This window comes from Triturus cristatus, chromosome 2_2, assembly GCF_964204655.1.
Source record: "Triturus cristatus chromosome 2_2, aTriCri1.1, whole genome shotgun sequence".
Classification (NCBI taxonomy): Eukaryota; Metazoa; Chordata; class Amphibia; order Caudata; family Salamandridae; genus Triturus; species Triturus cristatus.
The window spans coordinates 318,815,271-318,832,487 of NC_140582.1; the positions used below are offsets into that span (position 1 = coordinate 318,815,271).

At 42.2% G+C, this 17,217-nt stretch overlaps 1 protein-coding gene across 1 annotated transcript in view; it reads left to right on the top strand.

The window, feature by feature from the left end:
- The window catches only part of COL25A1 (collagen type XXV alpha 1 chain), an 898,191-nt gene that overhangs the window by 721,561 nt on the left and 159,413 nt on the right, over window positions 1–17,217 (top strand). Inside the window, exons 11-13 of the mRNA XM_085641379.1 lie at window positions 7,279–7,332; window positions 12,800–12,826; window positions 14,012–14,056. Coding sequence (XP_085497505.1) covers window positions 7,279–7,332; window positions 12,800–12,826; window positions 14,012–14,056 — 126 coding nt within the window. The remainder of the gene's footprint in view (window positions 1–7,278; window positions 7,333–12,799; window positions 12,827–14,011; window positions 14,057–17,217) is intronic.

A 17,217-nucleotide genomic window follows, 5' to 3' on the forward strand; every position in this document is an offset into this window, starting at 1 on the left:
AGTTTATCCTGATATCAGGGTTGGCCTTTGGCATGAGCAAGCAGGGCCTGGGCACGGGGCGCTGCCATTCTTTGGGTAACCCAGACATGTCACAGTGCTCTAAAGCATGTGGACGTTTTTTTGCAAAATGAGGGGAGACTGGCACCACATATGTTTGCACTCAGGGCGCTATCTGAGCAAAGACCAGCCCTGACCGCTACGATGGGAGAGTTTCGATGAGGGTTATTCCTACTCAGTGACATGGGCAGAACTACCCCGCTGAGTTTTCCTGGCAATGTAACTTTCTCATGAAAGTCAGATTTTCCTGGAAGCAAAATCGAAACTGTAGTCCACTTTCTCCCCCTAGCAGGACCACCAATATCACCTTGCTTCTTTGAACACAACAGCAATGCTACCATTTTCATTAAGCATCTAAAAGTGTTTACTCTATGACACAGCTTTGTGTGATGTTGTCTCGCCTGCTGCTACGGTGCACTTGGCTTGCAATCTTGATACATACGTTTTGAATATGATGATAGATGCAAGTCTACAAGCACATCTAGTTAGCCATTGTCTGCACTTCCTCTTGACAACATAAATGGCACCAGTCCTTCCGGTTTATGTATCAAATATCTTTTTTCTGGTCAATTTCTGCAAAATTCGGGTGACTAGGTATGCATGTTGAAAGCAAGTAAAATATTGCTTTTCTAATAAAAAAAAAATTGGGGGTGAGAATTGCGGAGAATAAAGAAAGGCTTTGAAGTGAGAATCACACGCATTCAATAGGAAGTGACGGCTGCTTTAGAATGCATGGTTCAACAATCTTGCTTAGCAATCTGTCCCATCCCAAGATGTAGCCCAGAAGACATTTGTGTTCGCACGGTGTTCTTTTTCCATAGTTAGTCGCTGAGCCGGAGGCAATGTTCTTGGATTGTCTTCAGTCTCATCACGTCAAAGGAGAACAAACACCAAGGAGGTGGTAATACCTCACAAGGGAAATCACTTAGCTGGGGAACATCTCTTCTTTCCCACAGGCTCCTGGGAAATGTGAGGAAAAGGAGAACAACTTTGAAAGGAGTGTATTTGCATGCCTGCTTTTCTTGAGGTGGTTCATTTGGTGCAGGACATTTGTGTTTGGAAGGAAGATAGTACAATTTAATGAGAGAGAGAGAGAGAGAGAGAGACAGAGAGACAGAGAGGGAGACAGAGAGGGAGAGGAAGAGGGAGACAACTCGGTTCAGATATTCAAGAAAAGCAAACAATATGCACGAGATCTAAATGTACAGCTAGCAGGCCCAGTAATGGCCTGTGCTCAGAGTGCACCCTGGGCATAACCAAATTTTGAACCCCCTTCCACTTGACCTCTTTTATTGTCTATGTATTGAAAATTTGGGAGGAGTAGGAGACAGGTGAGGGGTGGGGGCAAGCAGTGGTTAATTTGTAAAAAAAAAAAAGTGCTGGGTCTCTCGTCAAGAGGCAGCTTGCACCAGCCCTTTTCTCCTGTTAGCGCCGTCAAAAACAGAACCAACTACTAGCCATGAAGGAGGGGAGAGGATGTGGTGTAATGGCCAGAGCTGCGAACTTTGGAGCTGCGGAACCAGGTTTGAGTCTTGGCGTCAGTTCAACAACCCATTGATTCTGGGCAATGACGCAGAGAAGTCTACTTGTGTCAGTTAATGAACACACACACATCACAAAACATATCTACGCAGGCCTACTTGCCAGTCTCAAGGGTTTTTTTAGGGGCATGTATTAATGCTCTAAATGGTGTAAAGTAGCACCATATACTGGTTGGTGGAGGTGCATCCCTCTGGTCACATTCCCTGGAAGATGGTTGAGCCCACACTAGTTTATAGGGACCAGGGTGAGACCCGATGATGCAGCTCGACACCAATAGGGTTGGCGAGGTGCAAAAACAACCCTTCTGGTTTGTCCTATCTTATGGAGAAACAGGTCCGAAGAGTTGTGAAGAGGCTGGACACCTCTGTGATTAGATCATTTTAGATGCTACATTTACTCCGCAAAGCATGCAGAATGAAAAAAGCATCATACATTCCTGCGCCCCATTCCACCTCTGCAATACTTGCAACCTCTTACAATCTTTCCCTGGCCAAAATCATTAACTCACTGAAGGATACTATGTACAACAATGACATCCTCCCTGCCTCATCAAAATCCTATCACGAGAAGACCTAAAATTCCTCAAACACACCATCATGTCACCCCCTATCAATGGCACATTCTCTCTTCTCTCAAAATGGGGCACAAAGAGCTCTTCCTCAAAATCCACCCTCAAAGACTCTAACATTGACCCTAATGATCTATCCAACTACCACTCTATAGCCTAAACTCCACTTCCCGGAGAAGAAGATTGAGACAACAATGAGTATTATACCAATCAGTATTCCACCTGCGATGCAATATAGAGATGACAATCGTACAAGTTGAGAATGGCACTCTGAGGATTGTTAATAACTCCTGCCCCCCCCCCCTCCCCGATGCTCCTTGACCCACCAATGGTATTTGATACTCCTGGCCTATTGCACTATTAGAACCCCTCAACCATACTTCTCTTTGCCTCAGAAAACTTGTTGGCAAACTTGACTCAGTAAGAACCCACAGGCATTCATATTGCCCCGCATTATTTAATCTGTGCATGGACCATTTGAAGTTAAACAGCGCCTTAGAGACATCTCTCTTTACCATTATACTGAAAGTGCACAATTACATGCCAATGTGTGATCAGTCAATGAAATCCACAGTTCGAAAATAGGTTTCACCATTTATCTTAAACTCAATTTAACCAAGACTGAGCTTGTCCTCAGCAATTTTGGGTTATATCAACCTCAGGTCCAGTCACGGCTTGACAAAGTGCTTCTTGTAGGCTTCTCGTCAATTCTCTAATTTTGTGCTAAAACCCTGGGATGCCATATGGATTCCACCTAGTCCCTCACTGTAAAGAAAAAAGTCCAGTATGGATTGTTCAAGTTCAGCGTTTTGTGAAAAAGCAAGCTGTTTCTCCCTCAAATAACTTTTGCTCCACATTTCAAGCCCTTATCCACACACACATTGATGCAGGAGGCACACTACTAAGCGACCCCCCCCACACACTCCACTGTAGGCACCAATGAAGAAATATTCAAACTTATCCTCCATATCCTAAAACGACTACACTGACTGCCTCTCTCTTTTTTTTACCTTCGGAGTTTTAAATAACGTAAACTTGACCCAAAGGTATCAGGTATCAGAGCGCTTTACATGAGCACCAGTTGCGTTACACAAGGACACATTCATTTTTGTTAGGCACGGGGAGATTAAGTGATTTGCCCGGAATCACAGGATGTTGAGCATCATTGCCAAGACTCAAACCTGGTTCCCCAGATTTGAGATCTACCGCCCTAGCCGTTAGGCTACATCCTCTGCCCTGCACTAACAAACTAGCGATCTAGCAAGCAAATGCACACAATCTGGTTACTCCTGCTAACTGTGTAATTCAGCCCTTGTTAGTTCCAAATAACAAAGTCTTCAAAAAGAATGGGTATGAAAGTGAGCCTTCTACTCCAGTGAACCAGAATTGCATGCTGGCCTTCCCCTACACCTCAGATTGACCTCTCCTTCAATAACTATTGAAAGGAATGCAAGACCCTCCTCTCCTCCATCCACCTTCCACTCAAAGGCTGACACATTGCGGCAACTGCTAACCTTCTCACTCTCCCTATTAAGTCAAGATCCCTCGAAGAATTCGACACCCTTACATATAGGCCACACATTGTTTTATTGACAGAACTCTTAATGCCACATAACTTTTATTAGAACATTGGAATGTTGGAAGCTCCATTGAAAACAATGGAGTAGCTCCGGGCTTGTAATGGCTGGTATAAGCCCGGAGCTCCAACATTCCAATGCTTCTTTGTGGCTGTGAACAAAGGCTTCAGGAATTACAATCCCTTCGCAGTCCCTGAAGCCTTTGTTTAATTTGTTAGAACATGCTGCCCTCTAGTGGCAGAATGTTCTAATAGCCTTATAGCCCTTCGTAGCAGGGCTATACCGGCTATTAAAGTCCTGTTCCCTTGTTAAAGTCTCTCGCTTACGGCTCAGGCCTTTAATGCGGGAGCGGGCCTTTAATAGCCGGTATAGCCCGCTACGGCGGGCTATAAGGCTATATTAGAAGCATGAGACAGCATGCTTGCTGCTGCAGCTGAAACCTGTCTTAAACATTAGGGGCCAGGTTTACTGTTTTTTACGCAACGCAACGCATCAAGTGAACTTGCAGCGCTGCATTTTATGAAAAGGAGGGAGAAGAAGTGTGCCAAATCTACTAAGATATGGCACACTTTGTTTGCTGTAACACTTCTGCTCTCTCCCAGTGCTGGCGCTATTGTGGCTGCCTAGGTACTCCTGTGCCAGGCTGCAAGGGTTTCTGCATTGCGGGCAGGATTGTTTTTGTGTAAGAAGGGGCACCTTCCCACACAAAAACAAACCTATGTGTGCTGCAGAGTGCATGGAAAGAGGAAGTAATGAGGTGGAATAAAAAACAATTCTCATTACGCCACTCTCTGGTAGGCTCACCATTTTGGCACAAACCCAGGTTTACAGGCGTTAGTAGATCTGGGTTTGTGTAAAAATCCATTGAGGATGCATGGGAACAGTCATGCAACATCTATGAAACGCCTGCCTGTCGCAGGGTAACGCAAAGCAGCATAAGATGCTGCATTATGCAAGTCTGCGGCTGAAAACTGACGCAAAGCAAAACAAATCTGAATTTGCATGGCTTTGTAAATGTCACTTCAGCACTAGCATGTTGTGTGCGTGCTTGCGGGTGAGAGTGTGTTCATGTGTGAGAGAGTGTATATGTATGAATTAGTGTGTATGTGTAAGTATGTGTGTGTGCCTGAGTGAAAGTAGAGGTCAAAGGGTGTGTGATGTCACTTCCGCTATCCCTGGCATTTTGGTGGATTGACGTTTATGGATTCGTACTGCAGCTTTCAAAAAGAACCCATGTGATCCCAGGGTAAGTGCGCCCTCTAGTGCCCAACTGTAGTACTTGCGTTACTGGTTTTGGACGCAGACGAGGAAAATGAAATAAAGTAGCAGAGTAAACGTTTCCAGCTGGCGCCAAGAAGTAGGTGGGAGACAGTGTTTCTTCTTACGGACTTCCCTTGCCCGTGAATAATCTGTCTGTAACATTAGTGTCTGAAATCTACTTCTTTTCGTCTGGGATGTGTAAAGAATCGTCAGTTTGCCTGTCACACTTCCTGTCCCGAGGCCCAATGTTAAAAACAGATAACCTAAACCTACCCCACGATTTATAGCAAAAAGTTCCGGAAATTGTACCTTTCAGAAGAATGCAACTGGCCCACAAAACCAATATCAAACAGGTTCAACAGAAGGGTTATGGCCTCGCAGATGCAGATTAGGGGACATAAAGAGAAAATAGCGGGATGAGAGGAGACTGGTGACAGAGAAGCTCTCTTGGTTTTCAGATTCTATTCCTGCTGTTTAGCACCATTTTGTTTATTAGTTAGACTAACATGCTGTAATGTAACGTAGCTACACTGTGGAAAATATGATTTGATATATATGAAAAGCTCTTGTTTTCTCAGTTGAGTGCCTTTGTGTACATCTATATTTTAAATGAAAAAAAAATTCTTACCTACTTGTACATTCACATACATTATTGGGAATGTTAACACGGATAAGAATGGTGAGGAGAAAAATATTGTGTGGATGGAATGTCGTGTCAAAAATATTGAGGATCAAAATATCGAGCAGGTAAGTGCAATAGGTAAGTATAGCCTCACTATTCTTAACTCCACATCTACGTACCTTGAAGATATGTAATTCACCAAGGTACATGTATGTGGAGTTGAGTACAGTAAAACGTTGCATCCCCATAGAAACGTACCATCATGATATTCTTGTCCTCGATATTCTTGACACGGTAGTTTGTCCACACGATATTTAGCACTCAGTTATTAAAATATGCTACTTTTCTAAAATCAGAATATGGTACTGATTGAAATTTGTTATTTACGTTCGTGCAGTGGAAATTCTAACACTCGGAAGCACAACATTTAGTATACGATGCACGTGCAATGTAGAATTTGTGGCCTACTGATGTCAACAACTGGCCAGCTCCTCCCACTGGTCCTAAGGTTTTCCTTAACTCACTAAGTCTAAAACATTCTATGGTACAAGTGGGTGATACATACAGATTGTGTGTTCATCTGCTATCTCCTCCTAAATGAATTTGACATTTGTACTGACAAAACAGTATGTTCTACTTTTAGACCATGTAGATAATTGGAAAAATTGGAAAAAGAAAGAAAATACTGTAAAAACTTCGGAGCACAAATTAAAGCTGCTCATGACGCGTCGTGTAGGCAATACAACGAAAACCAGAAACGAATATCTGTGGAAAATAGAGTGTCAATGCAATCCATACCTACATCGTTGCATCTGAAATACATTTAATCTTACTAGCTTGCTTTAGTTTGGCTTTTAGGGGTATTGCCTCAACAATGCCCAGGATAATAAACTCACGTATAACTTAGTCACACCACCCTCAAAGAGCCGCATCAGAGCCGAAACTTATCAAGGCCTTTAAAACAACATCTACACAGTGATGCCAAACACCTTTTCTCTAATAGGCTTGAGAATAATGTAGTTGGTAAACCTTAATGGACCTTGGCTGTTTATAAAGATTAAAAGATCAATAAGGTAGGTTTTAAGTGGTGAGATGCTGTTCCACGAATGTTGTGTCATAGATTTTGTAGTCAATCGCATCCCGAATCAGCACACGGAGGGAAAATGGACCAGTCATGACACGTACTTTCAATTAAATAAGCTTGACTAGATAGGTGATTGTGTCTCCACTATAAAAGAACCAATGGAGAATGAGGGCAATCCGTTAAGGCATTTCTTTATGCACAAGGGTTTGTGTCATTGAACTTAGCAGGTATTTTTTATCAACCGTCTGGCATATTGTGTAAAGGGATGCCAAGCCATGTTTGCCCCTCCTTTCTTAGACACTTAAGTGTCACCAGCATTGCTCATGTGTAAATAACACAATATAGAGCATGGTTCAACCAGGTAAACTTTTCGATAATAACGCTTGAGGCACCATTCTCCGCTGCCCCTCTAATTTGTAATTCCTTAAGATCACCGGCAAACTTTTATTCACAGCACTTGAATGATTTGGTGATGTTAGCAGTGCATGGAAAACGTTGTAATTTCATATTGCCATTACTGCAAGCAGTGAGTTGTGGTCTTATTTCTGCGTTTTTCTTATGACCCTAGGGTGAAACGGGTGAGCCTGGATCACCAGGATTAGACGGATCGACCGGTCTCAAGGTGAGTGCACAAGCGTCATTACAACATCTGGTATGGTCGCTTATGCTCATTCGAAAGTTTAAAAAAATATATAAAAGAAAAAAGGGAAACTTTATAAATAGAAAAAAAGGGAGTAAGTACTGGAGGGTAGGAGGACGCCTGGAAGTATACAACTTTTCTATTACCACTGAAGTTCTGTAAATCTCGAACAATGCAGAAATCTATTCAAACCAGAGGAGAAGTCATATAGAGTGCAGATTTCTACATTTTCTGTGGATTAAGCCCAGTGGCCCTTACCTCACCCCTAATGCAGTCTAGAACCTGGTTTGCTCGCCCAAGCACTACACTGTGGACAAATTTCACAAAATCACACATTTCTTGTATATAGCAAACCTGGCAACATACATGGCTCCACCATGCGTCACACAATATTTGCTCCTTTCATATGGTCACCCGGTAAGGAGTCACTATCACATGGTGGAAAACAACAGGAGCTCGAAACCCCTGCACACAGTGCGTTTGAAGCTCACGTTTGAAGAAACTGGACAGCCGTTGTCCATGAAATGTTTTTTAGTTTCTCCAGTACATTGCAGCAGAATCAGGGGTTGTGTCCGGATTTCTCCTTTTTAGGGTGGGAGGAGGTGCTCTAGACACAAAACTCCGCCCTTTTTAAGAACACGCCTCCTCCTGTCCTAACACAGTGAAAAAAAATTAGAAATTGAACAGTCTGTATAAGGACTTCGAGAAATTAAAATAATGTAAGCAAAATGCATCCAATTCCCAAATGCCACATTATAGGAATTTTCTCAAAATTTTACATAATACAATTTTGCAAACTTTTCTGTCCCAAAATAGTCCCTTGTCGATATCGCGAGTGACTTTTTGCTCCAAGTACACCCCACATGAAAAAAGCCCTTCAATATACCGGCATACCAAAATTTGTGCTAAAAGTCTAATATAGTGAATTTTGAAAAATGTCACAAATAATTATTATTTTGGCCACTATATACCTGCTGACCAAGGTACTGAAGTGCTTGTCATGTTGAAAGGACGCAGCAGTTAAAACATTCGACTTGTAATGCATTCTTTGGTTTTATTGTAATACATTTCTCTGAATCAACCTGCACATTGCTTCTGTAGGGCTGTCAGCAGAGATTACCGTTCCGCAGGCAGCTACTGTCTGACGTGAGGCCTAGCCTTTCCCCCCATTACGGAGCATGTTTTTTGTCCATCAGGAAATCTTGCATTTTTTGTTTAGTTTCTTTTAAGGAAAAAAAGTTGCTTTCCCCATGAGTACAGGACGCATTGAGGTATAGTAAGAAGCCCGCATGACTAGTCAAACAGGAGAGGTGCCAACGAGACTTCAGTTGAACGACGGCCCTTTTCCCGCCGTCGGGCCTCCTGTCTTTCTTGGTAAAGGTCACATTACGTGCACTGCAAAGTTGGCGCGCTCCACTCTATTCCGCGTTATTAAATCACATTGTTGACTTTTCTGTCGAGTGCTCGAATCCCAAACAGTTTTGGTTTCTGATATGTATTACAGATGGTGGGAATGTTTTCAGACAACGTCTCTCTCAACCTCATCCGCTCCCGCTTCCCACAACCCCCAAGCCCGGCTCCTGGCAGGCTGGCCGGGGCCCGGCTCATTTCACGATACCAGGTCATTTCCTGCCGTGCCGCAAGCTGGACTGGCCCCTGTCATCTCTTGCCTAAACACGGACCCTAACTGGCATACAAATCATGGTACTGTGAATCTAGGCTCCCTCCGTTCCATGGACTTAATTCACCGAAATGCCAGGGGTAGCGGAAGTTGCATCACACACCCTCTGACCTCCACTTTCACTCATACACACATACTTGCACATTCACACATGCACACTCTCACACATAAAAACACTCTCCCCCGCCAGCACACACACAACATACATTTAAAAGCATTTTTTACTTGCCTCAGCTGCTATGGGAAGGCATAGTCCAGCTTATTGTACTCCATGTTTATTACAGTATTAGTGAATAATATATTGTATTTATTCACTATTAGTGTAATAAAAAAAATTGACAGAAAGTAAAGAGAGTGGAGCCCCAGCTGTCCCTGTGTTCCTGGCACTGAATTTGCCACCTCTGAGGCCAGGGGTCAGAAAGGCAGTACTACAGGTAGCAAAGGGCACACCAGGGGTTGCGGCTGCGACCCCTGGCTACCCCTAAATGAGTACATGCTCCGTTCTCAGACACGTGCCAAAACATGGTCCTGACAAAAGAAGCACAGGGTTATGGAGATCTCACTTTTGCTAGATACCTGCCTCCAGTTCAAGAGAGTCAAGGAATGTGGACTAATGTGTGCCCCATACGTTGGAGCATCTGTTTCAGAAGGTAAATAAATGCACTGTTGCCTGTTGAGGAATCCTCGTGCAATAATGAGAAAACCATCCTTTAGCCATGCTCAGCCCAGAAATGGTCAATGACTAGAGAACTGAGATTGGAATACCTAGAGTTATTGGCTTATTTCTTACATTATTTTCAGTTGTGAAAGATAAATATTTTATTTAAATATAAGAAATCATTCAGTTTAAACCCAAAAGGGGTTTGACATTTAAATGTAAAACCACCAGTGTTGTGCATGCTACATGTGTCTCGGGCTCAGCATGTGAATGGGGCAAAATCATAGGTGGCCCTGCTTTGCCTGTCAAGAGTTCTCTCTACACAATGCCTGGAACATGGCTGGCACGCCTGTTGTCTCGTTGCAGTTCAGGTTTGCCGTCTGTTGACATTTTCTTGTTGGTATCCACCAGTGTTTAGATTGTAAAGAAGTGCGTGCCAGAGCCCAAACCATGTTGCTAAATGCCAGTTCCTTCGATACCTACCAACCATCAAACGCCAATACATGTGACAATTTCGACTATTGCAACTCACTCAATAAAATTACTAAGTCAACCAGGCTGTGAGAATGGCCTAGGCAAGCCAGTATTTTTATTGTTCTGCTCTACATTGATGTGCTACACACTGTTACTGATGTGCTCTATAAAAAAAAAAAGGGCGACAGCGCCACCATGTGGTAGAATGTCAAACATAAGAAAGTTAAGAAATAAGTGCTGGTGCTGAGCAAGGGCAAAATCTGTCAGAAATTAAGTACTGTGAATATCCACTAATTTTGTCAGGTGAGTTGACCATTGCATATGCCAGGAGCTAGGCTTTAAGTCATGCGGTTGCTGCAGTGTCTCAACTCCAGTGCTAAGTAAAAACGGGCTTTTAAAACAGGCCCCTTTCAGGCTCTTTTTTCATGTCCTTAACTTTGATGACAAAAACACTGAGCAGTTTCCCAACTATTATTGAGAAAACCCTTAAGATATTCCATGTCAGCAATGCAATGCCTGTTTACATTTCAAATGGTTTACTTTTTCTGGGATGCCTAAGAGTACTTGCTTTTTTAAGATAGTGTGTTTCTTTAGTCGAAATTTGGGCATAAAATTCAACACCAATCTCTCTTTTTATACCTCAAATACACAATATCTCTTCCATTTATTTTGCCAAACTCGTCACTAAAAAGAATGCTTTCATCTAATCTTAGAACATGTTCCAAAGACAATTGTCCATTCTGTAGTAACATCCAGATTGGGTCATGCCAACAGCTTGCAATTGGGCTCCCGGCCTATTTGTTTCACCAACTTCACATCATTCAGAACGCAGCAACCAGACTGATTCTAAGAATAACCTTTTGGCAATCTGTCACTCCTCATTTGAAATGTTTGCACTGGTTACCAGTGATCAAACACAATTTAAAGCTCCTATCTACGCAGGAAAATACTTAACCCTCACTACCAATCCAGATCTCCCTGATTTAATAACTAATAAACTTCTTAAAGCCAGAAGGGGGGCAGATCTTTTTCATACTTCATGTCCAAGCTTTGAAACACATTCCCCCTTGTTTTACGTGTCACTCTTTTTTAATGCATTTTTAAAAAGAAGCTAGAGACTTTTATCAGATCCACGTGTCGCATCTGAAGACTTTGTCTCCCATTAGCGCCATGACGCTTCTTCGGAAGCATTTGTGTCGTGTACAGGTGGATTCTTATTATTATTATTTTCGTGTAACATATGACTCTTTGATAGTGCATAACTGAAATGAGAAGTGTATGAGTCAGCTCAGGCAGCCGGTGGGTGTTTATGATGGTGCAAAATTGAGATCTGGAGCGGAAGGCATTGCAGGTTTCTGCCAGTGCCTGCCAGAGGTTCATAAAGGTGTGTAGACCACATCTGCATGCAAATACCGTGTTTGCCCTCTCTGCTGAGTGCATAAAACTATGGTCATGTATATGTCAGTTGCAATTGTGGGAAAATGGGAAGTATTCAGATAAAGGACTTTAGAAAGATGTGGGAGAAAAAGGGTGTAAGGGACAAATAGACAGAGAGACTGCAGCAGAAACTGGGATGAAGTGGAGAGCGTGAGTGTCTGAGACATTCCAAAGGGCACTAATCCTTTGACAGACCTTTTTTTAATTTAATTAACAGTATAACATTTTCAGAATTTAAGCATTTTCAATTCCATGACCATTCTGGGCTTTTATCGGGCATTTACCCAGTACGATGGAGCCTTTGGGGGCTGGGTTTGAAAGCCCAGTGTCACTGCTGGTGCCTTGAACACTTTCTCCACCTCCCCAAGATTAATTGTAGCAGGCACTAGGGGCTTGACAAGAGAGAGAGGGTGGAGGAGAGAAAGCAATTAGAGAGGGAGAAACGAGTGTGAGAGAGAGAAAGTGAGAGAGAGGAGAAGGAGAGGGAATGAATGAATAGAGAGAGAGTTAGTGTGAGAAGGCGAAGGGAGCGGGGCTGGTATATACATTTTTGCCAGAGCTACTTTTGGTTCCTCAGTGCGGCCTGGTCAACGCTAATCATTTATATCAAAATCATTGTTCTTTATTTAGCCGATGCAGTTGACAAGCACTGGCAAAGTCACTCAGTCTAGCTTGGTCAATTGTATGTGCTGTTTGCTGTATGACATGTCTGGATGCAGTAACAGCAAATTCATAGAACGGCACTTACATATCGGTCAGGAGACATTCTGTGTGAAGCACAGGATTTTAGATGACATATTTTAAGCAATGCCATTAATTATACAGACCAAGCGTCCTGCACAAAATTCCTACTCACACTTCTTTGGCCATATCCCATTTATGGACCATCCACCTTTTCCATCACAGTTAAAATGCTGGCCAGGAGGGTGTGGCTGTTGCCACGCTTCAATATACCCAAGGGGTAGCTGGTCACTGGGAAGAATTCCACCATGTTGGATGGGCTCTTCAGTGCTTTGTTGAAAGATTGCTTTAGCTTGACTACACAGAGTATTCTTTGCCTTTGTCACAGGCAAAGTTGACTGTGGTGGGCATGTCTTCAGCTGTGGCAAGCAAAAAGCAGATGGACATGGTCCTACAGTATACCATTTCATGTGAAAAGTAGGTCCAATTTCACTTTCTTCTTCTCTTTTGATCATCAGGGTGACCCAGGAGAGCGTGGTGAGAAGGTGAGCTGCTTTTTAGATTCACTTTGTTGTCTTTGCTTAAAGTATGAGCATGTCCACTTTGCTTCATGAGTTGTCTTAGTTACAAGTACCCTACAAATGTTAAAAAAAATCTTGCCTCCTTTCCACTTTGGAATAGGTTACAAATCACACATTCACACATATACTTATGATGAGGTAATAGGCCACTTCCACTCTGAGAACCAAGTCACTTATCCAATCAGTCATTGACTTTATCTTTGCCTTTGACCCTGTGCAGTTTTCCGCAGCCTTTTGGCTAGGTTAGTGTTTTACAGATACCACATGCCTACTCGCATGATAGCCTGTAGACCCACTGGAAGGAGTATTCTAAGAACTCCTGGACATTTCTTGAACTTATTGAGATCAATATTTGGATTTGTCCCTGCTGATGTGCATACTTGTATCTGCAGAGCAAGTCTTCTGCCCTTAGAAGCAAGATACCACAGAAGTGGTTCATCTCTTCTAGCTGTGGTGAAGGCTGCATGCAATAAGTTGGAATTTCGGCCGAAGCCAGCTGGCTGATGATGTATACATTCCAAGTTGGTCTATTTGGTTGGCAGCATAAAAGTTTATTTTCTTCCATAAATGAGAAATCCCTTGGTGTTGTTTGATAGAGGTTTCCACATATTTTGAGAAATACAGACTATTCTGTAGGTTGGTATTGCACTCAAAAATTTAGCTATCAATTTCTGTGCACAAAAATATTTCAGGACAAATATTGCAGCTTTACGCTTTGTAGGTAAACAAAAATAATAACATTAACAAAGTTACGCACATAAAAAGTCTTCAACAAATACGTCTTATATGTACTCTATATGAAAATGAACCTAATCTGACTCCTACTTACGCCTTAATTTCCATTGTTTTTTTTTTACTGAATCAAGAAGACAGAAAAAACTATTCTATAACTATGGCAAAATGGGGAGGGGGTTGAGCACTTCCAAAGCCTTTATTGAGCCTCATTCTCAATTTTCCTTTCTTCTAGAACAGAAAACATGCTATTTTGGCTAAGATTTGGACTATGTCATGTAGTTTTGTTCTAACAAAAAACTCAGATACCATGGTCATGTTTAATCCAAAAGTTTTTAAAACTTTAACTTTATTTGGGATATTTTTGGTGGAACAGCATTTGCAAATGTATAATGTATGTGCTTTTGTTAATTTCAGGGAGACACTGGGGATCAAGGACCCAAAGGTGATGTCGGAGAAAAGGTAATCAAATGTGTTTGTCACTAAAAGAGCAAACCTTGCACCTGGGCGGTTGGGTGTTGGAAGTATACTCAAGTATGAATTGTCTGTGTGGTGCATTTTAAATATCATTGGATCAGTTTGAGCTAGAAATACTTTTTGTTGAAATTGACAAATTATATAGCAAATGGTGGATAATTTGGAAAAAGCAGCAGAACCATAATTATGCGTAAAATTATATAGCTACAGAATTGCATAATTCCATTGGCCTTGTTTCTAACTAATAACTAGTCACAACAATAATAGCCATTCAGCCCTCAACTTAGAACAGAATCTCTGAACTGGAATCCATTGAACCTAGATTTAAAATAAATGGCAGGGGAAGACGGGAGCATTTTTAAAAATGTTCTTATTTCAACACAAGAGCCCTGATTGGCAGTGATTACAAAAATGTCTTTCTTCTGTCTTTATTCGATTTCCCTTAAGATTTATCTATCAATCGTTTGTTCAGGTACTCAATAGCTCTGTTGCTATATTAAACATTTTGTAAAAAATCATATTGCAAATGTTAGCAATTTTTTTTTAACTGTGTACTAAAATCTACTCAAGTAAAAAGAATGCTACGGAAACATCTATAATGCATTTTGACGTATGATCTGTGGTGTGCCCCTTTTATGTATGGTTAACTTCATGTCAACTTCAATTTAACGTCCTCCACAACACCCTTTAATGTCTGTGTATTGTTCTCACATTGGCAAGATATTTTTCTGGTGTTGCCATTTAAAAAAAATGTGAAACCAATAAACAGGAAATAATGCGAACCATTTCAAAGCCTAGATTTTTGGTGTGGGTTTGTCCAAACTAAGGGGCTTATTAGGATGGTGGGCGGACTTTCATGTGCCCGCCACCATAGCAGTGCTGGGACCGGCCACCAGTGGTGCGGCGGTCCCGGACCGGCAATTAGGATGCCACCTCCACCGTGGCATCCTCTATTCCCAGCATTGAGGGGAATGCACGTCATGCATTGGCATGCACAAGGTGACAGGCACCACGCAGTGCTTGCCACTTTGTCTGTGTCAATGCAGGGGAGTACCATAGGTACCCCCATGTGCTCCCCACAACACCCATCCTGAGGGCCCACAATGGGCCCCCAACTGCAAAATCCACATGCCTTGAAAGGCTAATCCCCGCATGCATAGTAATATGGATGGGGTTGTCTAACAGACACCGCCACCATATTCAAACCTTTTCCGCCCGGTCGACTCATCGACCGGGTGGAAAAGCGGCAGACGGTCTTCCCGTCCGCCGCAGTACCCCCGCCAACATAATCAGGTGGGGGGTAAATTGCATGCGGGCGGAGAATAATGGCGGGCGGATCGCCACCGCCATACGGGTGGTGGCGATCCGCCCGCCATTATAATAGACCCCCAAGTATATCTATGTTGGCTTGAAAGTTGAATGTACTTTAAAATGAATTTATTCTCCTTCCTTGCTCTAAAATGGCGTTGTGTCCATTACAGAGCATCGACAAAGAAGACTAATCTTCTTAATTGTCTTTGTGTGGCATAACTGGGATTTGTATTGATTGATCAAAGAGACTTACAATTGAATGGTTTTTGCAGAGGTATAATTTACTTTTTAAGAGGTAATAAGATAAAGGGTGAGCGAGGTTTTAAACTTTGCCCACACAAATCTGCAAAGTTAACAAGCTTCTCACTTAATCCCATTTGAGAAGTTTGCAAATTTTCTAAACTTCAGACAGTCACACATGAAGAAGTTTTCCACAAAGTGAAAAGAGAATTACAAAAGAATATTTTTGCAAAACGTTTCTGTGGAATAATGCACCCTCTAAAAATTTTCGCCTGATATATATTTTTTTTCTAAACATGTAAAGACTTGGAAATTTTACGAAGATAATGAAATTTAAAAAGAATCTCAAATTTGTGATGGAAAAATCTTTTTGTACAGTCCTACATGGAACCTCAAATAGGTTTTGAACTCTAAACTAGGCTAGTGGCAAAGCAAGAACTCCTGCTAGGGTGCTGAGGGCTGCATGGCTTCATGCGCCTGATGGGTATTATGCTTGCTTTCTGCAGCTGTCTTGTTCTGCATTCAATTACCTTAAGTTTTTTTCATAGGCCTGCCATAGCGACAACAGCGTATTTCAACAACATCTTTAGCACCAGCTGACAAGTCTCCAAAACTCAAATCTCATGCAGTGGAACATAGTTCTTTTGTATAAGCTACAGTCATGTGTCGTGATCCCCCAATTTTTCCTATCATAGTCTGTTATCACGCAACAGTGGCTCTTGGGCAGCTTCCGCAGAACAAAGCCTCTCAGGCCGCACACTGTTACCACATTTCTTTCGCCATACAATGCGTTGTGAGCAATAGCTCTGCAGAGGGAATGGTATTTGATTACCATTTACATGAAGTTATCAACCATTTTTAAACCGCTTACAGGCATTTAATAGAGTAATTGACCGAGATCATAAATCATCGCTGAGAGATGCCAGTGCGCGGTAAAGAGTTACTTTGTCTCAAGGGCGTCAGATCCTACTCAATAATTGGAATAAATTGCTGGGTCACTTGGTTGCCTGAGCCAGCACATCATAGCCCCTTTTAGCTGCTTAGCAGCTGACACGCTACTTGGCAGCTCTTGCACAAGCTATAAATTATATTCCGTCATTTCTACCACTCTGGAGACCCAAGCGTTGCTGATGCAGAGGAGATGTCCACTCACGCTATAACCTTATGAGTCTTTTCTCTTGATTTAGGACAAGAGAGAGGAGGACAAATGGATGTAGCATCCAAGATTAACACAAAATCCTCTAGGCTTGTCTGACAAACCCACAACACAGTGACACAAGCGAACCCATGCTCATCACGTAAAGTTGATCATCAAAGCTTCGTGCCCAAACCCGGGGTACAGGGCACACAAACAAAATGTACAATTATTTTATTTACTTGGTATACATTTTGACAAACCTGTCCTTCCCTTTGGCAATACATATTTTGAAAAAGGGTTGTAGTCTGGAATATCAAGTAGGGAATACCGTGGTACCTTAACATTGTTGTCAAAATAACAAGCACCAAATAACTAAAAGTGAATGCATATCTGGAAGTGGATGGTAGATGTGGCCTACCCAAAAAACTGAATCTGTCCTTGTGTAATGTTATTGGTG